At 50.7% G+C, this 26,408-nt stretch overlaps 1 protein-coding gene across 1 annotated transcript in view; it reads left to right on the top strand.

Moving 5' to 3' along the window:
- Positions 1-26,408, top strand: part of CPN1 (carboxypeptidase N subunit 1) — a 74,683-nt gene that overhangs the window by 19,363 nt on the left and 28,912 nt on the right. Inside the window, exons 3-4 of the mRNA XM_075348432.1 lie at positions 10,612-10,767; positions 19,124-19,309. Coding sequence (XP_075204547.1) covers positions 10,612-10,767; positions 19,124-19,309 — 342 coding nt within the window. The remainder of the gene's footprint in view (positions 1-10,611; positions 10,768-19,123; positions 19,310-26,408) is intronic.

Here is a 26,408-nt window from a genome sequence, read left to right as displayed (position 1 = left end):
TGGTATAATGCCTCAAGCATATGGAAAAATATTGGAATATACAATGAAAAATGCTACTTGCTAATTTGAACATGTGAATAATGAATTGCATACCTGCCATGAATATTAGGAAAAAGGAGATATTTAGCAATTGCATTGATCAATGTAACTGAGCCCCAAAACCTCGTCAAGGTACATCTCTATATTGGGGTCCCTAGCTCTGTGACCCTAACTGTGTGTCATCTCATTGCAATTAAAAACTGCTGTGGGTGGAGAGGGGTAACTAAGGACTTTCTTATATAGGAGATGGAAAAAACATGGCCGAAAGGGGCGGAGCTGTGTTCACATTCAGAAAAAAAACTACATATAACTGAATAGGATAACTGAAGTGAGCACTAATATATATATATCATGAGTGCAAGCCAAAAAATACATACTATACAAGAATAAGGCTGCACATCAAACATAGATAATGGTATAATGCCTCAAGCATATGGAAAAATATTGGAATATACAATGAAAAATGCTACTTGCTAATTTGAACATGTGAATAATGAATTGCATACCTGCCAGGGACCCCAATATAGAGATGTACCTTGACGAGGTTTTGGGGCTCAGTTACATTGATCAATGCAATTGCTAAATATCTCCTTTTTCCTAATATTCATGGCAGGTATGCAATTCATTATTCACATGTTCAAATTAGCAAGTAGCATTTTTCATTGTATATTCCAATATTTTTCCATATGCTTGAGGCATTATACCATTATCTATGTTTGATGTGCAGCCTTATTCTTGTATAGTATGTATTTTTTGGCTTGCACTCATGATATATATATATTAGTGCTCACTTCAGTTATCCTATTCAGTTATATGTAGTTTTTTTTTTCTGAATGTGAACACAGCTCCGCCCCTTTCGGCCATGTTTTTTCCATCTCCTATATAAGAAAGTCCTTAGTTACCCCTCTCCACCCACAGCAGTTTTTAATTGCAATGAGATGACACACAGTTAGGGTCACAGAGCTAGGGACCCCAATATAGAGATGTACCTTGACGAGGTTTTGGGGCTCAGTTATATTGATCAATGCAATTGCTAAATATCTCCTTTTTCCTAATATTCATGGCAGGTATGCAATTCATTATTCACATGTTCAAATTAGCAAGTAGCATTTTTCATTGTATATTCCAATATTTTTCCATATGCTTGAGGCATTATACCATTATCTATGTTTGATGTGCAGCCTTATTCTTGTATAGTATGTATTTTTTGGCTTGCACTCATGATATATATATATTAGTGCTCACTTCAGTTATCCTATTCAGTTATATGTAGTTTTTTTTCTGAATGTGAACACAGCTCCGCCCCTTTCGGCCATGTTTTTTCCATCTCCTATATAAGAAAGTCCTTAGTTACCCCTCTCCACCCACAGCAGTTTTTAATTGCAATGAGATGACACACAGTTAGGGTCACAGAGCTAGGGACCCCAATATAGAGATGTACCTTGACGAGGTTTTGGGGCTCAGTTACATTGATCAATGCAATTGCTAAATATCTCCTTTTTCCTAATATTCATGGCAGGTATGCAATTCATTATTCACATGTTCAAATTAGCAAGTAGCATTTTTCATTGTATATTCCAATATTTTTCCATATGCTTGAGGCATTATACCATTATCTATGTTTGATGTGCAGCCTTATTCTTGTATAGTATGTATTTTTTGGCTTGCACTCATGATATATATATATTAGTGCTCACTTCAGTTATCCTATTCAGTTATATGTAGTTTTTTTTCTGAATGTGAACACAGCTCCGCCCCTTTCGGCCATGTTTTTTCCATCTCCTATATAAGAAAGTCCTTAGTTACCCCTCTCCACCCACAGCAGTTTTTAATTGCAATGAGATGACACACAGTTAGGGTCACAGAGCTAGGGACCCCAATATAGAGATGTACCTTGACGAGGTTTTGGGGCTCAGTTACATTGATCAATGCAATTGCTAAATATCTCCTTTTTCCTAATATTCATGGCAGGTATGCAATTCATTATTCACATGTTCAAATTAGCAAGTAGCATTTTTCATTGTATATTCCAATATTTTTCCATATGCTTGAGGCATTATACCATTATCTATGTTTGATGTGCAGCCTTATTCCTGCCCTGGTGCTGACTGTCTTTCGGAACACTGCTCCAGACCACCGGGCACACAGCCAACGGGGTCCTTCCAGGAACTTCCAAACGGTCCCCCTCCGGACAGTCACCGCCGTCGCTGACCTTGCTGTACTGGCCCTACACAAAGCTGGGCTCTCAGGCTTTCCTTTCTTCTTGTCACCTCACTTGCTTTCCTCCTTTACCACTTCTCTCTCTTTACTTTCACTTAGGTGTTTACACTTGCCCTCCCTGGGCTCTAACTCGATGTTTACTCAAGCCCTGCCTGGGCTAATCTGCCTGGTACTTCCTGCCTCCAGAGTTGTGAGCTCCTTGGTGGGCGGAGCCAACCGCCTGGCCCACCCCCTGGTGTGCATCATCAGACTCCTGGAGGAAGGCAACAAGGATTTCTGGTTCAGCTTAGGTGTGCCTACCTGGGATGTGGGGTGTGGTGATGTGTGACCTGTGTCCCCTGGCTTGCCCAGGGCGACACACAAGTGTCGCGGGCGGAGGAGGGGACGCTGCGCTCTCCCATTGCTCGGGTCCGGCCGCTGCTGCTGCGGCTGCCGCTGCTCGGTGGTGGCTCGAGCGGTGTGCCGGATCCCGGGGACTCGAGCGGCGCTCCTCGCCCGTGAGTGAAAGGGGTGTAAAAGGGGTGTATTAGTGGTGGGGATTTGGTTATTGTCCGTGACGCCACCCACGGTTGTGGTGATTTTTGGTAACACCACCGCTGCTCTGCATGGGGATCCCGGCAGCGGTGACAGGGAGCAGCTGAGTTGTTAGTTCTCCCCTCGGTGGGTAGGGGTTGGTTGTCCCGGGGCCCAGTGATGGGGTGGAGGATGGGTGATGGCAGGCCGGTTGCGGAACCTGGTGAGGTGCAGGGTCGCGGGGGCAGCGCTGTGCCGCACGGCACGGTGGTACTTACTCAGCCTGAGACGATGACACAGTTCTCGGTAAAATACACAGCTGGAAAGACGGTTCCCACGGACGGCTGCTGTTGCTTTTCCCCGGTAGTTAACGGTGACTGTCTCTTTCCCTGCACCTAGTACTTCTGTTGGTTCCAATGGGTTCCCACCGGTAACCCGCTCCCCGGCTTGGATATGGGCCGGAGGAGCCCCTCTTTGCCCGCAGGCGCTGGCCCTGAGAAACTGGTGCCTTGGCGGTGTCTCTCTCTGCTGGTTGGACTGTTGCCTTCAATCGGGACTTAGTTGTTTGGAAACCCGGAGGTCCCCTTCACTGACGGATTTGGCAAATTCACGGCGACTCCAAGCCTTGCCGGGGTCCGAAAGGCCCCTGCCAATGGTGCTGGCTTCTCCTTGTGTACCGGTCCGGTACCGCCGGGCCACCGCCCGTCCACGGTCCTTACGGCAACTCCGATAGGCCACTCCTGCAGACGGTCACCGCCGTCTGCTAACCTTGCTGTCTCTGTCCGGAGCACACACCCGGACGCTCTCCGTCAGTTGCTCTACTCCACTTCACTTTTACTCCTTCCACTTCCACTTCCCTAGCTCAACTCTACTCTTTTCCCGCCTCCAGGACTGTGAACTCCTCGGTGGGCGGGACCAACCGCCTGGCCCACACCCTGGTGTGAACATCAGCCCCTGGAGGAAGGCAACAAGGATTTTTGGGTCTAGCTTTGATCTGCCTAACCGGGGTGTAGGGTGTGGTGATGTCATTACCTGTGACCCCTGGCTTGTCCAGGGCGTCACACAAGGAGCAGGTTTTTATGGCATTTTTAAGGTGGCCCATTTCACCACCCTTTCATGCTCTATGACACACCGTATATATCTGTCATGGAGAAGGTCAAAATGTGTGGGGGTTGAGCCAGTTTCACATAGGACAGGTGCCATCTGTGGTCTACATCTAGCACCTGCCTCTAAGGCGTGCTTTGCACACTACGACATCGCAGCTGCGATATCGGTCGGGTCAAATCGAAAGTGACGCACATCCGGCGTCGCAGTCAATATTGTAGTGTGTAAATTCTTTTTGATAAGATTAACAAGCGCAAAAGCGTCGTTATCGTATCATCGGTGTAGGGTCCGACATTTCCATAATTTGGCAGCAGTGACAGGTACGATGTTGTTCCTTGTTCCTGCGGCAGCACAGATCGCTGTGTGAGAAGCCGCAGGAGCGAGGAACATCTCCTACCTGCGTCACCGCGTCTAACGCCAGCTCTGCGGAAGGAAGGAGGGGGGCGGGATGTTTACGTCCCGCTCATCTCCGCCCCTCCGCTTCTATTGGCCACCTGCTGTGTGTGACGTCGCTATAACGCTGCACGACCCGCCCCCTTAATAAGGAGGCGGGTCTCCGGCCAGAGCGACGTCGCAGGGCAGGTAAGTGCATGTGAAGCTGCCGTAGCGATAATGTTCTCTACGGCAGCAATCACAAGATATCGCTGCTGCGACAGGGGCGGGGACTATCGCGCTCGACATCGCAGCATCGGCTTGCGATGTCACAGTGTGCAAAGTACCCCTAATGGTACGTGCCCACGATCAGTGTTCACAGTGTTTTGGACGCAGCATGCTTCAGCTGCATCCAAAACGCTGCATTATACAGTGCAAGTGTTCCGCCCCAGCAGCGGATCGAACTGCTCGGATCCGGGGGTAGTTTCCATTTGTGGCTCGAGGTTCTCCGGACCCGGAGGCTAGGGGCCACACTCTAAAGTAAATGGGGAATATTTACAGGGGAGTTATAGTTCGTGACCCCACCTGTGGTGTGCGGTAACTGGGAGTACCGCCGCTGCCATTGAGAGCAACCAGGGTAATGGAGTGGGGCAGCAAGGTGTCGTTGCCCTCCACAGGTAGGGGTAGGCCCCAGGACTCTGAATGGTGCTTCTGGGTGCCGGGAAGGGGAAATCACTCAGGTACTCAGCCAGTAAGCAAACGCTGACAACTGGGTGAACCAAGTCTGTGGGTGCCACTGCCTCTCAAAGGGGAGCTCGTCCGGTTCCCGTCCCCTGCAGTGCTGCCTGGTGATCCGTGACCTGCCTCCTGGCACAAAGTTTAAATTCACCGTAGTGGCCCAGTAGTCTGGAACTTGCTGGGCCCCGCTCCCCACTGTGGCTAAGTGTGGGAGCCTGCTCTCAGGGCTCACGCTTGGGATTTTAGTGGGCCGCTTGTATGGAAGGCCCTATCCCCCTCGTTGCGCTAGTGCCCCGATTCTGGAGCTAGTGGGAACAGTCCATAAAGGCTCTGTTCTCCGCAGGTTAATTGCCGGGTTGCCTGAAGCTTCTCCCTGACCTAGGGTCCATGTACCCCGCCGTGCCTTCGGTCCCGGACTGGTGATAGGACCAAGCTGCCGACCGTCCTTGCTGACAGGTCCAGGCACCTAGCCTCAATCCCCTGCGACTGGGGGTCCGACTCCTCTAGGTCCAGACCACCGTCTGCAACCTAGTCAGCTTTTCCTGGGAGCCACTCGAGAGCTACTCTTCAACTCTCCCTTTACTACTCCACTTTGCTACACTTCACTCCTCACCTCCCCTTCCTGACTCCTAGGTGAGCGACCCTGTTCTGTTCAAGCCGCCCACTGGTGTGCCTGGTGGGTGTGGTGCAGGATCTATCTAGGATTTGATTTGCTGTTGGAGGCAGCACTGTAAGATGGGGACCCAGAACCATGAGGGATTTGAATACTGCACTTAAGAGAAAGAGCGTGCACTCCCCTGTGACGACCTGATAGTCCAGGGGCGTCACACAAGTTTCTAGAAATCCCATGCCCATTGTGTGTGTGCAGCCCATGGCGATGACTGACCTGCTTTCCAAGGCCGCAGCATGTCAATTCTTTGATGTGGAGTCGTCACAAGCGTCCTCCAAAGGGAGAACACAAGCGAGAGACCACAGCACCCCGAACCCTGATCGTGGGCACAGGCCGCTGCAATCTCCTGCGGAAGAGACTTGCAGCCCCGCAGGTCAGGACCCGTCATGTACAGGACGCAGCAGGTCCTGATCGTGGGCACGTACCCTAGCGATAGCAACCTGGGCTAGCTTCATTTGCCATTGTTTAACACCTTAAATGCCGCTGTCCACCTAAGTCACTCCATCCAGGTGGCGCATCAAGTTCAGTTGTCAACTGGCTCCCATGATTTTCAAGGATTGTCATGACCCCCATGGTTGCAGCTATAATAGTATAAAAAAAACTACATGTATCACTGTAATCATAATGACCTCGCAAATGCTGCTAGGTCCTTTTTACTGCACAATAAACAAATTCCAAAAAGAATTGCAAAATTTTGGAGGGGTTTTCTAAATTTTACCTCACTTTTTTCAGTACATTTTATAGTAAGGTGATTGGTGATAACGAAAACAACAAACTCGTCATGCAAAAAGAAATGAAGTTCTCATATAGCTATAAAAAAAAATCAAAAAGATTTGGCTTTTGGAAATCGAGAATGAAAATGCAAAAATTAACAAATGTCACATTCCTGGGCCCTTTTCACATTGTGTCCTGACCTCCAGTCAGTGGTCCCAGCAGGGCTTCCTTCCGAACCCCCTGCAAAACGGGTTTTGGACACATGCTCCAACAGGGCCATTGACTATCATGCTGCAGACGGAGTCACCGTCTGCTCTGTCGTGCACTATTTTCGGAAGTATATGCTTTCTGCAGGCGGGCACTCAGATGCAGTCTACTATGCCTGGGTGTCCGCCTCCAGAAAGCATATACGCCCGAAAATAGTGCACAACAGAGCACATGGTGACTCCGTCTGCACCATTATAGTCAATGAACCCATCGGCGCTTGCGTCCGAAACCCATTTTGCAGGGGGGGCGGGGGGCGGACGGCATCACTGAATGGAGGTCACAATGCAGTATGAAAGTGGACCTTGTTGCATTGATTAGACCTGTAGGAGTATCAGAAATTCTGTATAATTTGATTGCTTTTCCTTCTTTTTGGGGGGGCTTTTGAAATTTCCCAATAATCACAACATTCTTCTTGTTTTTGTTACCACTGAGATCTGTGGTACAAAAATACTATCTTAACTGTATCACCTAGAGAAAAACTACGTAGTAGAGCGAGAGAGCATGAAAGGGACCTTTGGGAGAAGGGGGCGCAGCTCTAATTCTCCTCTCGATTCCGCGTAAAGCATACATACCAACTTGAGTTGGCCTTCTGAGAGGCCCTTGAGTGGTTCTTGCCCCTAACCATATCCCTTTTATGGGGCCTACCTCTTCCCCATCCCTTTTTTGGAAAGTTTCAGGAGGTGCACAGGACTTTTACAAACTCTTTTTGGAGTGTTGGAAGGATCACCTTTTTCTGAGAGCCCCTCGGACATATTGGAAAATTGGAATGTACGGCATAACCCATGCAAGATTCCCGTCTCCTGAGGAACTCCATTTTTCAATTTCGCAAAATGCGTCACCATTATAGGAGCTTTCCTGATTTTGTGATGGATTCCTCCTCCCCTCTTTCTTTGCATTGGTAGAAGTGGAGCATGAAGGCCAACAAAATGTTTGAAAACCTGAAAATTCTCGTATTCTGACCTAAATAGGACATTTTACTACAGACAAGCCATGTATAGTCATCAGTAAACTAGTTTGAGGCTTCTTATTCTTTCTTGATGACGGGGGTAAGAGGCGTCTTCTCCCCCGATGAGAAGGATCTCGGTCATGCTATATATAGAATCATCACTTATCTCCTTATGTCACTGCTTCCTGGTGTCTTCCTGTTCTTTTTATGTCTTGCACTTGTTCAAATCGGCAGATGTTGAGATATCAGATAATTAAAAATCAGAAGAAATGGAACAATAGTACACTCCTCAACATTCAAATGGCAACACCAAGAAAGAAAAAGCATGGAGTTGTAGAAATCATAGAATTGCTAGACATGTTAATGATATGCAAATAATGAAAAAATGGAGACGAAATGTCAAAAAGTCTTCATTTAAGCCTGCTTTACACGCTGCAATTAATCGTGCGATCGCACCTGCCCCCATCGTTTGTGCGGCACGGGCAATTTGTTGCCCGTGTCGCACAATGCTGTAAACCCCCGTCACACGTACTTACCTTCCAAACGACCTCGCTGTGGGCGGCGAATATCAACTTCCTGAAGGGGGAGGGACGTTCGGCGTCACAGTGACGTCATGCGGCAGCCGGCCAATAGAAGCGGAGGGGCGGAGATGAGCGGGACGTAAACATCCCGCCCACCTTCTTCCTTCCGCATTGCCGGCGGGACGCAGGTAAGCTGTGTTCGTCGTTCCCGGGGTGTCACACGGAGCGATGTGTGCTGCCCCGGGAACGATGAACAACCTGATGTTCGATTTTTTTTTTGAAAATGAGCGACGTGTCAACGATGAACGAGAAGGTGATTATTTCTGCTCGTTCACCGTCGCACGTAGCTGTCACACGCTACGATATCACTAACGATGCCGGTTGTGCGTTACTTACGACGTGACCCCGCCGACATCTCGTTAGATATATCGTAGCGTGCAAAGCCCGCTTTAGTCAGTATAGAATAAGAGCACCACATACAGAAATACATGCTTTTACACACCTTGGCTGCTATCATGGATATTGAGCCCTCGCGGGCAGGGTCCTCTCTCCTCCTGTACCAGTCTGTTTTGCACTGTTAATGATTGTTGTATTAGTTTTTATGTATACCGTTTTTCACATGTAAAGCGCCATGGAATTAATGGCTTTATAATAATAAATAATAATAATAAAAGGGTAAGGTTTCTCCTTGTATTGAGTGACATGCCAGATCTGGGACGCCAGTATGAGGAGACTTAAACATCTTGCATGCTCCTCTGGGAAATTATAAATGAAGGTTGCCTATTCAGAAAGGAAGAGTACTTGAACTCTAGTGCCACCTATTAGAAGTAGCAATCCTAAAAGTCAATACTGACCCTGTAACGAGCCTTGTCATATGACATGGGATATAAGCCCAACCAGAATTTCAGTTTGCAGACAGTGTTTCGGCGTATTGCTCTTCATCAGTGCAAAGTATCAGATCTGATTTGGCTAGATGAAAGGCCAAGACTGGAATCCAAGAGAGAATGTTTTTCCTTGTGGAAAGTGACACACAAAGGTCTGCCATGCCAGTTTGAGGAGGCATAAATACCATACTTTTCGGATTATAAGACGCACTTTTTGTCCCAAAAATTTGAAAGGAAAATGAGGGATGCGTCTTATAATCCGAATGTTGCTTACCAGAGATGGTGGAGAGGGGTCGCAGGAGCAATGCTGCAGGCTTTGTGCTGAGGCTGTGGGCTGCGGGTGCTGTGCTGGAGCTATGGGCCATGGGCGCTGTCCTATGCTGGGGCTGTGGGCCGCAGGCGCTGTGTTGTACTGGGGCTACGGTCCACAGGCGCTGTGCTAGAGATGGAGCTCTCGGCTCCAGATCTCATGCGTGCACGCGCTGCCTTAGTCCCATTGATCTCACAGCAGCGGACTTAAGAAAAATGACACCCGAAGGTGGTGCATGCACAGATTTAGATCCTGAGTTGAGAGCTCCATCTGCGCACGTGGACTCCGGGCGCCATTTCTCTGAAGCCCACACCGCCGACAATTTCTGGAACTTGCTTGCCTCAATGCGCCCGCAGCGAGCATCTGGGACACCCGTCCAACTGCCCACAGCATCGCTTTACTCCACCACTGCCCCTGCTTCTTGTGCCCCGCTCCACCACCGCTGCCGCCCGCTCCTGGTGAGACACCACCGGATTGTAAGATGGACCACTTTTTTTTTTACCTTTTTTTTTCCCTCTAAATTTGGGATGTCTTATAATGTGGTGCGTCTTATAAAACAAAAAATACGGTCCCTTGCAAGCTTCTCTGGGAAATGAAATATGCAAATTGCCTTTTTAGAAAGAAAGAGAATTTGAAGTCTAGTGCCACTTATTAGAAGTAGCAATCCCAAAAGTCAATATTGACCCTTTAACAAGACTTGACATATGACTTGGGATATAAGCCAAACCAGAATCTCACTTTACAGTGTTTCAGGGTATTGCTCCTCATCAGCGCAAAGTAGGAGATCTAATTTGGCTAGCTTAAAGGATAAGTGGTAAGGTTTCTTCTTGTGGAGAGTGACATGCCAGGTCTGCCCTGCCAGTATGAAGAGACTTAAGTGCCTTGCATGCTCCTCTGGGAAATTAAATATGCAAATTGCCACTTCAGAAGAGGACATGATCTCTAGTGCCACCTATTAAAAGTAGCTCTGAAGAGGCAATTTGCATAATCAATGAGGTTATTGATGGTTGTCTGAGGAATACTCTGCCGTTCTGAATTCAATCAGGCAGATCATCAAGTTCTGCTTCTGGCAGCTCCTTTTGAAATTGATGACCAATGATGTCCTGGATGTACTTGATGGGAGACAAGTCCGGAGATGCTACAGGCCATGGTATCATGTTTTATGCCACATTATCAATTCTGTGATTTCCATAATTCAACAACTTTTCCTTTTTGATGTTACAATGGTGAGGAATGTATATAAAAACCTCTTATACCCATCAAGAAATGAATTGATACCATCTACTAAAAAACTGTTTGGTTTTTTTTCACAGGGACCAGACACCAATGGATATCTAACGGGGAGAAATAACTTCAATGACGTTGATCTGAACCGGAATTTTCCTGATCTTAATATGGTCTTCGACTACAATGAAAAACATGGAGGGCCTTCTGACCACTTACCACTCCCTGACAACTGGAATGAACAGGTAGGTTTGTATTTCATCCATAATTATAAGGTATAACCCCAGCAGGTGCTGATATTACAGACGCATTTGTAAGAGGCCGAATTATCTCCTAACCTAAAGGACTCTAGTATTAGGCTAGGTGTACACGAAAACTTTGGTCGCATTTAGTGTTGAGCAAAAAACACCCTAGTATCTTGACCATATCAATACTCCATGGCAGCTGGACCGGGTGTAACGCCTGCCTGGATCCACAGACTCAGACGGCTGTAATGGACAGGCTAGAGGGAAGCCACTCACCAAGCAGGACCCCTTGAACCTTGAAACCCTTTAACCCCTATACAGAGATTTGGTATTACACCGGGCCCAAGGTGATCACTACCTGTGGAGGGTTGCAGCCTGGAGAGTAGTTGTCGCGGGCGGGGAGGAGGGTGTCGGCACACTACGCTCACCCCTTCTGCTCGGGTCCGGCAGCTGCTCAGTGGTGGCTCGAGCTGTGGGCCGGATCCCGGGGTTCCTCGAGCGACACTCCTCGCCCGTGAGTGAAAGGGGTTTGTTGGGTGTGGGGATGGTTATAGTTCGTGACGCCACCCACGGTTGTGGTGATTGCACCACCGCTGCTCTGGGTGGGGATCCCGGGGATGGTGATGGGGAGCAGCCAGGTGTTGTGTTGCCCCTCCGTGGGTAGGGGTTGGTGATCCCGGGGCCCGGTGATGGTTTGTGAGGTGCGGGGCCTGGTGGGCGCAGGGTCGCGGGGGGCAGCGCTGTGCCTTGCGGCACTGTGGTACTCACTCAGCCTGAGACACGGACACAGTTTGTACGGTAAACCAAACGGCTGGTAGGACGGTCCCACAGACGGCTGCACCTGCACTCCCGGTAGGTGACGGTGATGTCCCTCTTCCTTGCACCTAAGTTTGACTGATGGTAGCGGTGGATTCCCTCCGGTTACCCGCTCCCCGACTGCAATCTGGGCCGGAGGAGCTCTACACTTTGCCCGCAGGCGCTGGCCCTGAGAAACTGGTGCCTTGGCGGTGGCGGTGTCTCTCTGCTTCAGGTTGGGCTGTTGCCGTCAATCGGGACTTGGTTGCTGGGGGATCTACGTCCCCTTCACTGACGGATTCGGCAAATTTGGCGACTCCTAGCCTTGCCGGGGTCCGAGAGGCCCCTGCCCTGGTGCTGACTGTCCTTCGGAACACTGCTCCAGACCACCGGGCACACAGCCAACGGGGTCCTTCCAGGAACTTCCAAACGGTCCCCCTCCAGACAGTCACCGCCGTCGCTGACCTTGCTGTTCTGGCCCTCCACAAAGCTGGACCCCTCAGGCTTGCACACTCTCTGCTCTGTCACCACTTCTTGCTCTCCTCCTTTACTACTCTTCTTTCCTTCACTTTTACTTCTTTGTTGTTTACTCTTGCCCTCCCCGGGCTAATCTGCTGTTCACTTGTTCATGTCCCTCACTGGACTGCCTGGTACTTCCTGCCTCCAGAGCTGTGATCTCCGTGGTGGGCGGAGCCAACCGCCTGGCCCACCCCCTGGTGTGAATCATCAGCCTCTGGAGGAAGGCAACAAGGATTTCTGGTTAGCTGTGATGTGCCTACCTGGAGTGTGGGGTGTGGTGGTGTTGTGACCTGTGACCCCTGGCTTGCCCAGGGCGACACATAGTCGTCAGGCAAGGTCAAACCAGGAATTGCAGGGACAGAATCGGCAGGCAAGGACGTAATCAGCAAACGAAGCAGAGGTCAAATCCGTATCGGGCAGTGAGATACATAAATGACAGGCAGAAGGGTAGTCAGAACATAGCAAGATCAGCACACAGGAATCAAAATACAACCAGCACAGGAACCAGGAAAACAAACTATCCCTGGCAGTGGTCCCATGACAGGAGGGGGAATAAGAAGATTGTGGTGTCTTCCCATTGGCTGCAGATGAATGATGGCAATTTCAGCTGGAAGACACACGCCACTTACAGTCAGCCAGTGGTACTGCAGGTTCCAGGGAAACCCAGCCTAGTGGATGAGCGGAGCCTGCGCCTACCAGAGCCACTGGCACCGACTCCTCTCCCATCACCAGCACTATCCATGGTGGGAACACGGCGTCGCCTGGCGATTGGAGCAGAAGTCACAGGAGCAGACTCCGGTGGGGACATTACACCGGGGCAGTGTGAACTTCCTTGGCCAGACATCTGAAACATCATGACACTGTAAGAGGCCTAGAAAGCTTTTGTCACGCTCGCCGCCGGGTAATGGTGCAGCGGCAAGCAGAAGTGAACCCAACGGACCACAGGGGAACCCCTTTTTGTGGGAGAGGCTCGACTAAGCACCCAATGCGAGGCAGATGCCAGGTGCTACTCCCAGGGCAGGAACCGGGACTGTGGCAGCTGACCCCCAGGGCAGGGGCAGACACAGGAGTAGAAAGGGCTGAGTCTCCAGCGTAGACTGGGACCTCGAGTGTAGCAGAGGCAGATGGCACGGACAGGGTAGACAAAAGTCTCTAGTGAGGCTGGGACCACCGGAGTGGCCGAGACAGAGGGCAAAGTCTCTAGTGTGGCAAGGGCCACCGGGGTAGCTGAAGCACAGCCGGGACAGACGGGCACAGACACTGGTACCGACCGGACAGGACGGGATGGGACAGACACACGGACCTGACAACTAGCTAGTTGGAGTACTGGAAACTGACTAGCTAAACTGGCTCATTGATCAGGCAACTCCCCTAGTTGGAGCTTGCCCTAAATATACAGTGCCTCTCAGCAGGCTGGGAGGCACTTCCTGGGAGTGGTGCGCTGGCCCTTATAGAGAGGGGCAGCGGCGTGCATGCACTCCTTAGGAGCGCTCCCAGAGATGTTGTGACGCGTCCACAGATTCCGAGAGGTGGGAGAGGAGAAACCACATGGAGGAGAGGCAGAGACGCCAGGCAGCGTGCAGGGACCCAGCCGTGGCGGTGAGTCAGAGCGTGTCCCTGCAGGAAGGCAAGGAGTGCAGGGACGCAGTGTTACAGCTTCATTCTTCACTTCCCGTGGATTAATACCTGTTCTGTTCATATCGAGGACACATCGGTGTACGGCGCATTACAGTTATAGTGTGGTGTCCTGTAATGACCATTCAACTTTTTGTCCAATTGAAGTAAACAATGAACGTTTCCAATGATTGTCAGCAAGTAGGAATTGTTATAGACAGTACGGTATATCAAATTGTAATAAGCTTTCATGTGCATAAAAATAAATTTATTTGCTATAACCAAAATATCTTTTTGAATTAGGGATGGAAGAGGTAAGGCGCATTTCACACCAACGACACATTCACGACACCTTAATAACTACCGCCACATAATAAGTCTAACAAGTCGGTCTGCAACAACTTTTGGATGTGATTTCAAGTTTATTTTTGCCTAAAAAACAACTGCTTTTTCTAAACTTATACAAGACCTCTAACCCAGCTCTTTTCAAAGAAATAAATTGTGTTTAGTGTTCGAATATTTTCATCCCTTTATCACCAAATATAAGACGGTGGCATAAATACAGGCAGTGGGTCTGCCAAGTGTATGCCTTTATCTGTCTTTATTCTTAATAAATCAGTTATTTTATTCGCTGCTGGCCAAAATATTTGAACAGTTTAATGAGAGGGATTTGGCAAAATGACGTTACTACCGAAATAAAAGCGAGGGATGAAACTTAAAATATTTTAATCAAACTCAGGCCTCATTCAGATGTATGTTTTTCACATTTGAGCTCTGTCCATATTTTTCACGAATGGAACATGTACTCATTATAGTCTCTGGGTGTCACACTAGGTACAGGGAAGTACCAAGCAAATGGGGGAAGCGAAATCCTGTGTCTAGGGAAAGGGAAGATGGTGACCCCTGACCAAACCTACTGCTGGTGCCTGGTGTCTCTCACTGCCCTAGATAGCTTCCACACCTATGCGCCAAGCCGGCTACCTGGCCTTAGGTATCCCTAGTGCTGGGCCCTAAATAGCGAACAAATGGGATAAGCTCTTTGTCAACTCCACTAAACACTAAAGAAGACACACGGGGGGAAAATGCATGAACTATTTATCAGTTTTTAGCAATGATACAACAAGAGAAGTACAAGCCACCTGCTTGCAACCAAGGCTTGAATGAACTGAAAAATATCACCAGCACCAGTCCAAGGAAGGAAGGAGTATTTAAGTATGCTAATGATCAGCAGCTGGGTGGAATTTGAGCTACTGCTAGGTAGAAAAGGGGAGAGATGAATCCAGCAGGAAAGCTACCTATACCAAAGAATACTGACACCAGGAACAATGGAAAGTCAGAGCATTCTGCGCAGCCAAACACTGTGACCTTCTATGGCCAGAAACCACATGACTGTCACCTGTGAAACTGGGTCTGTTCACATGTCTGCAGTTTTTATGAACCGAGCAGTCCGCAAAAAAAACAGAGCCATTTCCATTATTGATCCAAGTCACGGATCCAACTCACCCATGCAAGTCTATGGGTACGTGATGCCATTTGTGTGCTGTCTGGTTTTAATATTCTAATGGGTAGGAGAAGCTTTTCATTTTTTTTCTTAAGCATAAGGCAAAATCACGGAAGAAACGATGATGATAAAATTTAAAACAGTGACCAAACACTAATGAGGATCTGATCCAAAATTGGTTGTGTTTTTGCATATGAAAAAAATCACTGATGTAAATGACGGCTAAGTCCTTAAGGCCATGTTAACCCTACCGGTTGATCTAAACCTAGGGCCCCCAGGTTGTAGCTTTCTGGCCCCTGGAAATTGCAGCTTTGCTACATGTAGAATTGTAAAAGTAGAAGTATTGTTCATGGAGGCCCCTAACTAGTCAAAGTTAAGTGTCGGGACTAGCCCACTATAGGAGGGGAAAAGTGAAAAGGAAAGTGATAGTTCATTCTGGAGGAATCTGTAAAGACCTATTGAGCGAAAGTGACGGATGTATATGTGCCGCCCCAGCAGCGGTCGAACCGCTCGGATCCGGGGTCTGCTGTGGCTCGAGGGTCTCTGGACTCGGGGGCTCGCGGCCACTGCAAATGAAAAGGGTAGTATTTACAGGGGATTTAGAGTTCGTGACACCACCCGTGGTTCGCGGTAAGGGAAGTACCGCCGCTGCCGATGGGAGTACCCGGGGGAGATGGAGTGGGGCAGCCAGATGACGTTCCCTCCATGGGTAGGGTAGGCCCCGGGACTCTGGATGGTGGAGATGCAGGGAAGCGCAGCGCTGGTTGGAAGCATGGGAGGACCACGTACTAACTCAGGCAGTGTTGGTAGTGATGCGACCGCAAAGCAGACTCTGACACAAAGGTAAACCAAGTCTCTGGGTGCCGCTGCCCTCTTGAGGGAGCTCGTCCGGTTGTCCATCCCCTCTGGTACTGCCGGATGGTCCGGAGCCTGCTTCCGTGCACAATTTAGGAATGTTCTGGTGACCCGTTGGCTTAAAGCTATCCGGGTCCCGCTCCCTACTTGCTGGCAGTGGAGCTGTGCTTTCAAGGGCTCACGCTTGGGATTTCAGTGGGCTGCATGGGTTGGAAAGCCCTATCCCCCTCGTTGCGCTAGTGCCCTCGATCTCTGATCTTCTTGGGGACAGTTCGTGAAGACACTATCCTCCACAGGCTAATTGCCGGGTTGCCTGAAGCTACGCCCCAACTTAGGGTCCTGTACTCCGTGATGCTTTCGGTCCCGGACCGGTTATTAGGCTTGAGATGCTGATCTCCTCCAAGACCGGGTCTAGACACCCTGCCTCAATACCCTGCGACCGGGTCTCCGATTCCTCCGGACCCAGACCAGCGTCTGCGACCCAACCAACAACATACAGGGAGCCACTACCCCCTCAGCTCCTCACTTCTTGAGGGCTAACACTCTTCTCCCTTCCCTCGCACCAGTCTGCCTGACCCCTAGGTGGGCGGCCCTACTCAAGCTAGGCAGCCCACTGGTGTGTCTGACAGGATGTGGTGTGAGGTGTGGTCAAGATTTTGATGCTGATGGAGGCAGTACCATAGGTTGGGAACCCAGAACCATGGGGGGTTGAGTCCTGCACCAGCAGATAAAAGAGGGTGCAGTACCCTGTGCCACCCTGACTAGTTCAGGGGCGTCACATATAGCCGGTCAGTCGTGAAGTGGGTGGTTTGTGGCAACAAAGGAGAAGGCGAGGAGACTGAATGAGAGATAGCGTGAACCTCGAGTGTTGACAGAGACATGGTGTGTGATCAGCGTTGAAATCTGAAACGTGAAGTTGAGACAGAGAATAAATTGTTCAGTAAAGTGTTGTTTAATGTGAATTGTTGGTCTCCTTGTGAGTGTGAGTCTCCATCCGATCCCGGTCAGCCAACGTCTGCGACAGTTTGTGGCCTGCATGGGTTCGCAGCCCGCACAGCACAAGTCCACATACCCAGCCACCACCACGCATTTCATGTAGTGTACTGGGGCGTCTAGAGTCAATCCCTTGCCTTCGACTATCGCCCCGTGCCACTCTACAGCTGTAGCTACTGTTTGTCATATGCACCCTTAGACCAGGGAAGGACTCCTAAAGCAAGAACAGTATATAGCTTATTCTATCCCCCCTCATTCATAGCATTTACAGTTATCACTTATTTGTAGGATAGATAGTGACTTAGAAATCTATGGAGGCTTAAACACTAGGACATCGACCAATGCCAAGAACAAGAGATAGCCGAGTGCATCTCAGAGCCCTGTTTTCTCCACCAGTAGGAGTCCTCTATGTCGATGTGAACAACCCACCCCCCCCAGCATATCCTTTGGATAACTGATAACTCTAAATGTTGAGCCTAACCATTTAAATCAGACCCATATGTGGCGCCCTGGACAAGCCAGGGGCCACAGAGCGCAACACCCATACACCCCACACTCCCGGTCAGGCATACCGAAGTCAGACACAAACCCTTGTTGCCTTCCTCAAGGGGCTGATGTCCACACCAGGGGGTGGGCCAGGCGGTTGGCCCCGTCCACCGAGGAGTTCACAGTCCTGGAGGTGGGAAAAGTAGACAGTTCAGTTTGGAAGTGAAAGAGATCAGTTTGAGAGTGGAAAGTGGAAGGAAGGAAAGTGGCAAGTGAGCAGACTGAAGTTGGTCCGGGTGTGTGGCCCATACAGATCAGCAAGGTTGGCAGACGGTGGTGACCGTCTGCAGGAGTGGCCTATCAGAGTCTACCGTAAGGACCGTGGACGGGCGGTGGCCCGGTGGTACCGGACCGGTACACAAAGAGAAGTCAGCACCATCTGGCAGGGGCTTACGGACCCCGGCAAGGCTAGGAGTCGCCGTGAATTTGCCGAATTCGTTAGTGAAGGGAACCTCCTGGGTTTCCCAGCAGCCAAGTCCCGACAGAAGGCAACAGTCCAACCAAGAGAGGGAGACACCGCCACCGCCAAGGCAACCGTTTCCCAGGGCCAGAGCCTGCGGGCAAAAAGGGCTCCTCCGGCCCATATCCAAGCTGGGGAGCGGGTTACCGGTGGGAACCCATTGGAACCAACCACCGTACATAGGTGCAGGGAAAGGCAGTCACCATCAACCTGCCAGGAGAAACAATGCCGCAGCCGTCTGTGGGACCCGTCCATCCAGCCGTGTGTTTTACCGAGAACTGTGTCTTCATCATTGGTTGAGTGAGTACCACCGTGCCGTGCGGCACAGCGCTGCCCCCGCGACCCTGCACCTCACCAGGCCCTGTAACCCGCCTGCCATCCACCCCTACCCCCATCACCGGGCCCTGGGACAACCAACCCCCTACCCATGGAGGGGAGGACTAACAACAAGGCTGCTCCCTGTCACCGCTCCCGGGATCCCCGCCTAGAGCAGCGGTGGTGTCACCAATATCACCACAACCGTGGGTGGCGTCACGGACAATAATCAAATCCCCACAATCAAAATCCCCTTTTTACTCACGGGCGAGGAACGCCGCTCGAGTCCCCGGGATCCGGCCCACCGCTGGAGCCACCACCGAGCGGCAGCCGCAGCAGCAGCAGCGGCCGGACCCGAGCAGTGGGAGAGCGCAGCGTCCCCTCCTCCGCCCGAGAAACATAAACGTAATCAAATAGGCAATAGGAACCTGTTTTAAAGGGGTATTACACCTATAATTAGTTATCACCCTTCCACAGAATATGTAATAGCTGCTAGATTAGTCAGGGTCACCAGAATGAGGGTCCCATATCCCCTTTTGGAATGGAGTAGTGGTGGAGCATATTCACTCCATTCAAAGTACTGTATATGGAAGCGATGGCGTCATAGCCAAGTACAGCGCCAGTCCCATAGACTATAAACGAAGCAGATTCCAACAGTAGACTTCCAATCTGGAGACTCTAGCCTTCGGCTCCCTACCAAATTAGCTGTTATCACCTATTCATAATGTTTATTAATTGAAATATTTTTTTTTTTACAGGTGGAACCAGAGACACGAGCCATGATCCGCTGGATGGAAGAGATCAATTTTGTCCTTTCAGCCAATCTACACGGAGGCGCCGTTGTGGCCAACTATCCATTCGATAAAACCAAAGACATTCGGAACAGAGGTTACCGCCGCATGACGAGCTATACAGCTACCCCTGATGACAAGCTGTTCAGATCGGTAATTAATCCAATGCCATTGACAAATGTTTTAGAAGCTTCTGGATGACATGAGGCTCCGCTCATATCCCGCCATGTCGTAAAAGCAAATGCACATAATTATCCCCTCTAAATATCGGGGGCTGCTGTTAATATTAAGATGTTTAAATAAAAAAAGCCCAAAAGCCTGATAGAGGGCTTACAATAATTTGCAATTAGGAATTAATAATTTTGATTGCAATTGCATGTTTTTTTAATGGGCATCAAATTACTCAGACTCAAATTTTGCAAAACATACTTATAAGAGTTGAGCGGATTGTTACTAATCCGAGTCCGGCGGATCAGTGGCGGGTTGACAAGGAAGTCCGAGATCCGATCCGGAATCCGGGCCAATGAGAGAGAGAGATATATCCGGGTCAGACCCGGATCTACCGCTGAAACCGCGCGGATCCGGATTTTTAAAGTCCGGGTCCGCTCAACACTACTTATAAGTTGATAGCAAGAGCGCCACCATCCCGTTTTCCAGTGGTTGATCTTTCTTGACATCTGTTTATGAGTTATTGGGGGGGGGGGGGGTTAGGCACATATGGAATAGGGATTGACCTTTATGTAATCCTATTGTGACATTTCTAGGCACATCTAAAGCTATGGTTGGCCTTGCCGGACGCTATATCTCAAAGATTAAACAAAGCTGTCTGAATAGTGGCCTGTGAATAAACCAGAACCAGCTGCAGTTTTGAGTAGCGATTTAGTACATTTTTTTTTTGGCTCTTTTTGTTAGAATAATTCTCAAAAGATGAGTTGATCGCAGATGACCCTAACAACAACTCTGATTGTCTGTAATCTTCAGAGCATCTTATTAGTGTGTAGTTTCTCTGCAGCACCTCCACAGGAGAAATATGGTATTGCATGGTGTATGGTCATCCAGAGAAAAAGGTTACAAACATGGGACCCCCCCCTTTTTTAACTCACAACAGGTTTTGTGAAAATAAATACATTTTAGCGAGAAAAAGAATAAATGTTAAAATATCGGATACACAATTATACATATATAAATGTCACACTTTAAACATGGCACGTGCATTCAGACCAACAGATGACTGATGCACAACAAAAACACACCACAAACAAGGGGGACACCAGGAATACAATAACAATGGTGGGCCCTGGCACCAGTGAGAGGGTAGATGGGACACCTCCTGCCCTTACCTGCCGCTGTACCATGCACTCCTAGCCAGACCCTATACAGGTTCCGCATCTGTCGCTGAGCTGGAACCTGAAGCCCTGGAATAACCCTACAATAGTCCTGGCTAGGGAATGGGGTGGTAAGGCTCACTAGATCGACCCCTGCAGTAATACAACACAAGGGTAGGTGGACAAACAGGGGAATAACAACCAAAATTGAGAAGATACAACACAAGACAACTTCCCAGCAGCTCCTTCCACCAAGGCGCCAGAATACAAATGGTTTTGTATATGCAGCGAGGATTGCTAGGAAACTTTACTACTTAAAGGGAACCTGTCACCAGATTTTTACCTATTAAACTAAAAGAATCACCTTCTGCAGCTCCTGGGCTGCATTCTATGAAGGTGCACCTTGGCCCTTACTCCTCTTCCAGACCCCACAAGTAACTTTATAAAACTTGGCCGTTAGGTATGCTAATTACCTGTGTTGGCCAGATGGGCAGGCTCATTTTCTGCTCCTTTCCCCCTCCTGCCGCTGATCGCCGTCCTCCTTTCTTGATTGATGGGATGATGCCCTCAGTCATCCTCCTCGTCGCCTTTTCAAATCTCGCGCCTGTGCAGTTAGGTTGTCTTGTGCAGGCGCAGTTCGCTCTGCCATATCGCGGGCAGAGCAGAAAACAGCTGCCCTCGGTCGCGCCGGTGAGCTAAATGTGCAGGCGCGAGATTATGGGTGGGTACGAACATTGCGCTGGTGAGGTTATGCACAGCGCTGACCTCACCAGCGCCATGCTCGTACCCGCCCGTACTCGCACCTGCGCATTTAGCTCATCGGCACGAGCTAGGGCAGCTATGTTTTCTGCTCTACCCGCGATATGGCAGAGCAAACTGCGCCAGCGCGAGCTGACCTAACTGCACAGGTGCAAAATTTGAAAATGTGATGAGGAGGATGACTGAAGCGTCGTGGACATTCTGGCATGTAAAGCAACGCTAACCGTTAGCTCTCTAATACAAATATTAGAGGTGGTTGTTTTTTTGTTGGTCTAGTTTGTACATTTTCATGTAGATATGTAATGGTTGCTCTTTTTGTCAGGTTACTGACAATATATAGAGGGATATCCAGCCATCAATATTAGATTTGTGGGGTCTTATAGTCTGACCTCCTCTAATCATCTGAAGTGGCTGTGGTGCACGAGTGATGCGGCCTCTTCAATATTCACAGCCGTATTTGCCTGCGTCGTATATTTTTGTAGCCGACATTCAGTTTCTCGCAGCTATCCTCTACTTCCTTCAACGCAACTGCGCAGCAATATCTTGAGCAGCAGCTAAATAATAGTTGATTATAGACCAACTGCTGCTAATCTAGAATTGATGGCCACCAAAATGTAAAGACTGAAACCACCCATTTACCTCTTTTGGAGACACTTCTTGAGGATACGACAGAACATGTTTAGCAAGTGTAGGTCAAAACTCTGGTACCAAAGTAATTAATGGTCACATGGTTAGTGGTTATTCTTATGGTCAATTTTGTGTCTACAGGCATATATCTTTTAGACATATCTGTTGTGAGGGTTTTGTTCTGGCTGGACATGTGGGTTATCCTTTTGGTTACTTGGGATGTGGTTGAGGTCTCCAGACATATGTTCACCTTTGTTTTTTTTCTTGTAGGACCAAATGATCGTTCTCTTGTTTCTTGCTTAGTGACCAACATCTTCAGACATATGTTGTCCTTGGCTTATTTTTTCTGGGCCACATGGTTGACCTCTGGGTGGGTTAAGGTTCACATCTACAGACATATGTTGTTTTTGTTGTTTTTTTGTTGTTGATATTAGGTTAGTTATGAAGTTGTTTTCTATGGAAATATATTTTGTTGTGGTTGCTCTTGTTTGTATATGCTTTGTTGCAGTTTGTATAGGTGCCGCCCCCATGCCAGCAGCCGAGCTGCTCGGACCCAGATCCGCGGTGGCTCGAGGGGCCTCCGGACCCGGGGGTCTCGCGGCCACTCAAATGAAGGGGGGTATTTACAGGGGGTGGTATATTGAGAGTTTGTGATGCCACCCATGGTGTGTGGTAAGGTGGAGTACCACCGCTGCAGCTGGGAGTACCCGGTGGCAATGGAGTGGGCAGCCAGGTGTTTAACCTCTCCATGGGTAGAGGGGAATACCCTGGGACTCGGTGATGGTGACAGGGATGTGCCGTTGAGGAGGCAAGGGTCACTTGCGTACTCACTCAGTCCAATAACACTGACAACTTTAGTAAACCAAATTTCTGGACACCGCTGCCGTCGAGGGGGAGCACGCCTGGGTCCCTTTTCTGCTGGTGTTGCCTGTTGATCTGTGACCTTTCCCTTGGCACCTTGTTTCCTTCTAGTTGGTCCCTGTAGCTTGAAACTAGTCTGGTCCCGCTCCCCATTATGGCTAACTGAGGGAGCTTGCTCTCAGGGTTCACGCTTGGGATTTCCTGGACCGTATTTGTGGAAAGTCCTATCCCTCTCGTTGCGCTAGTACCCCGATTTTGGAGCGGGTGGAGAGCAGATCTTGAAGGCTCCGTTCTCGTCGGGCGAATTGTCAGGTTGCCTGAAGCTACTCCCTGACCTAGGGTCTACGTACCCCGTCATGCCCTGGTCCCAGCCCGGTGATGGTACAAGGCCGCTGGCTGTCCTCCACGACAATGCCGTGCCCCTTGTCACAATCCCCTGCGACCAGGGGTCCAGCTCCTACCAGGCCCAGACAAACGTTTGCTACCTAGTAGTTCCAAGGAGCCCGGCTCCTGACCTCCTCTCACTTTCACCTCGAACACTACACTCTCTTTCTCTGACTGACTCCTGACACTCCTGACCTCCCCTTAACCAACCCCCCCCAAGTGGGCGACCCTATTCCATTCAGGCCGTCCACTGGTGGGTGTGGTGCAGAGTGTTCCTAGGATTTTGATTAGCTGGTTTTGGCAACACCAATTGTTAGGGACCCGTAACCAAGGAGGAGGTGGATATTGCACAGAAGGGCAGATTGCACAATACCCTGTGACGACCTGATAGGCCAGGGCATCACATTGATATTGGTATAATAGATTTCTGCTGTATATGTCGCGGGCGGGGAGGAGGGTGTCAGCACACTACGCTCGCCCCCTTCTGCTCGGGTCCGGCGGCCGCTGCTCAGTGGTGGCTCGAGCCGTAGGCCGGATCCCGGGGGTTTCTCGAGCGACACTCCTCGCCCGTGAGTGAAAGGGGTTAGTTGGGTGCGGGGATTGTTATAGTTCGTGACGCCACCCACGGTTGTGGTGATTTCACCACCGCTGCTCAATGCGGGGATCCCGGGGATGGTGATGCGGAGCAGCCAGGTGTTGTGTTGCCCCTCCGTGGGCAGGGGTTGGTGATCCCGGGGCCCGGTGATGGTTTGTGAGGTGCGGGGCCTGGTGGGCGCAGGGCAGCGCTGTGCCTTGCGGCACTGTGGTACTCACTCAGCCTGAGACACGGACACAGTTTGTACGGTAAACCAAACGGCTGGTAGGACGGTCCCACAGACGGCTGCACCTGCACTCCCGGTAGGTGACGGTGATGTCCCTCTTCCTTGCACCTATGGTTGACTTGAGGTAGCGGTGGATTCCCTCCGGTTACCCGCTCCCCGACTACAATCTGGGACGGAGGAGCTCTACACTTTGCCCGCAGGTGCTGGCCCTGAGAAACTGGTGCCTTGGCGGTGGCGATGTCTCTCTGCTTCAGGTTGAGCTGTTGCCTTCAATCGGGACTTGGTTGCTGGGGGATCTACGTCCCCTTCACTGACGGATTCGGCAAATTTGGCGACTCCTAGCCTTGCCGGGGTCCGAGAGGCCCCTGCCCTGGTGCTGACTGTCTTTCGGAACACTGCTCCAGACCACCGGGCACACAGCCAACGGGGTCCTTCCAGGAACTTCCAAACGGTCCCACTCCGGACAGTCACCGCCGTCGCTGACCTTGCTGTTCTGGCCCTACACAAAGCTGGACCCTTCAGGCTTTCCTTCCTTCTTGTCACCTCACTTGCTTTCCTCCTTTACCACTTTTCTACTTTCACTACTTGTTTACTCTTGCCCTCCCTGGGCTACTCTCTGCCTGGTCCTTCCCGCCTCCAGAGCTGTGATCTCCTTGGTGGGCGGAGCCAACCGCCTGGCCCACCCCCTGGTGTGAATCATCAGCCTCTGGAGGAAGGCAACAAGGATTTGTAGTTTAGCTGTGATGTGCCTACCTGGAGTGTGGGGTGTGGTGGTGTTGTGACCTGTGACCCCTGGCTTGCCCAGGGCGTCACATTCCCCCTTAGCAAAATGCAGACCGTCCGCGGGCTGCCGTCCTACACCGGTTTTATTTTTCTGAAAAAGATAACATTTGGAAAATCAACATATTCACATTTTTAATAACTCTTCCCAAGACGGGAGGCACATTTCTTAAACGTTGCAACGGTTTACGGTTACGGTTTCCGCTCTCTCCCACCCAAGCAACCTGGCCCTGATGCTGCCCCTAAAGCCCAGGCAGCACCCCTTGACCCACAGTCCAGCACACGGTACCCGAGCGGGATCTGTCCTTCCCCTCCAGAGGGTAGCCACTGGTTCCTTTGGTGGCTGGGCCCTAGCCTGCTCTGCTGAGGGCCCTCCCTCCAACCTGCCTCTCCGGAGGCGGCATTGCGGAAAACGGTAACGGTAACCAACATATTTACAAGCCACTAACGTCTGTGGTTGCCCTGCAAGTTCACGGGCTTGTCCATGGATAGTTCCCATGCATTTTTAAACGGTCCCCACGGGGACAACGGTGCCGGCTCCGGCCGGTTCAATCACAAGCAAATCAGGTAACTGTTCGGTAATTATCATTTTCATCATCAGCAAAACTTTCAACTTTTCAACAAACAAACTGTGGTGGTCCCAACGGGGACGGTGCTGCGGGCATCCGCTGCCCTACTCCGGTCCTTCTGCTGCTTCATCCGAGGGAGGGGGTGCAGAGCTCACCCTGCTCTCGTTGCTGCCCCTAAGCTTCACATCCAGGGCAAACCACCCCCTCTCTCCGCAGTGCCGGGTATACCGCACCATGTCTCCCGGTATGAGGTTACGGCCAGGATGCTCCTCGGGCAGATGGGCATTCACATCCCGCCGGGCCACAAACACTTCGGCCTCCAGGCCCGGTTCATATATAAATCCGTAGCCCCGGCGGACATCAAACCGCCTCACCTGCCCTTCATACAACGGGCCCCGGACACGGAAGGTCGCTTGCCGAAGATTTTCTTTCTCCCGAATGGCTCGGGCCACCAGCTCGGCTTTCCTTCTCTCCCTCTCCGCGATCTCCAGGCCCAGCTTTGTCGGCTCCCTGTCCCAATATGGCGCTGCTGCCAGCGCCGGCGCATGGGTCGGGCCCCGCGGGACATCCAGAACGGTCAGGAAGGTGGGCGGCGTATCCCGCGGTGTCATGGCCTTGGGCGCTGCCTTGCAGCAACAACCCGGCGCCACCTCAGCCGAGGTGTGGGGGATGGGCACAGGGGCTTTCCGCAGCTGGGCCTTCGGCTCGGAGCGGGTCATCGGCTCCGGCTCGGGAAACTGCTCGGGGACTGTCTCTGGCACAATCTTCGGGGCCTTCCATGGCAACACCTCCGGTTTGCTACGGGCTCCGGCTACAGGTCGGTCCGCTGGGGCGGACGGGCTGGGTATCGCTACCGGTTGCGGTGTTAGCGGGCCTAGTGGCGGGGTCACGGCCCCCGAGACGGGTGGCGAGGAAGGCAACGGGGGGAGAGGGCTTGGACCGGGTCCCTCAGCCGCAGCGACCGGTCCCTCCGGGACATAGGGGCGTGGGTCACTCACCCTCCCTTCCTCCGCTTCCTCCTCGCGTCTCCGCACGGTGGCTATAACGTCCGCCATGTCGGTCTCCCACTCCTCCAAGAGGAGCTGCATCTTGACCTGCAGCCTTAGGTGGAGCTGCGTGGTCCGGA

The sequence above is a fragment of the Anomaloglossus baeobatrachus genome, chromosome 5 (genome assembly GCF_048569485.1).
Source record: "Anomaloglossus baeobatrachus isolate aAnoBae1 chromosome 5, aAnoBae1.hap1, whole genome shotgun sequence".
NCBI lineage: Eukaryota > Metazoa > Chordata > Amphibia > Anura > Aromobatidae > Anomaloglossus > Anomaloglossus baeobatrachus.
Note: the sequence above shows the minus strand (reverse complement) of the source record. Positions and strands in the feature narration are given on the sequence as shown.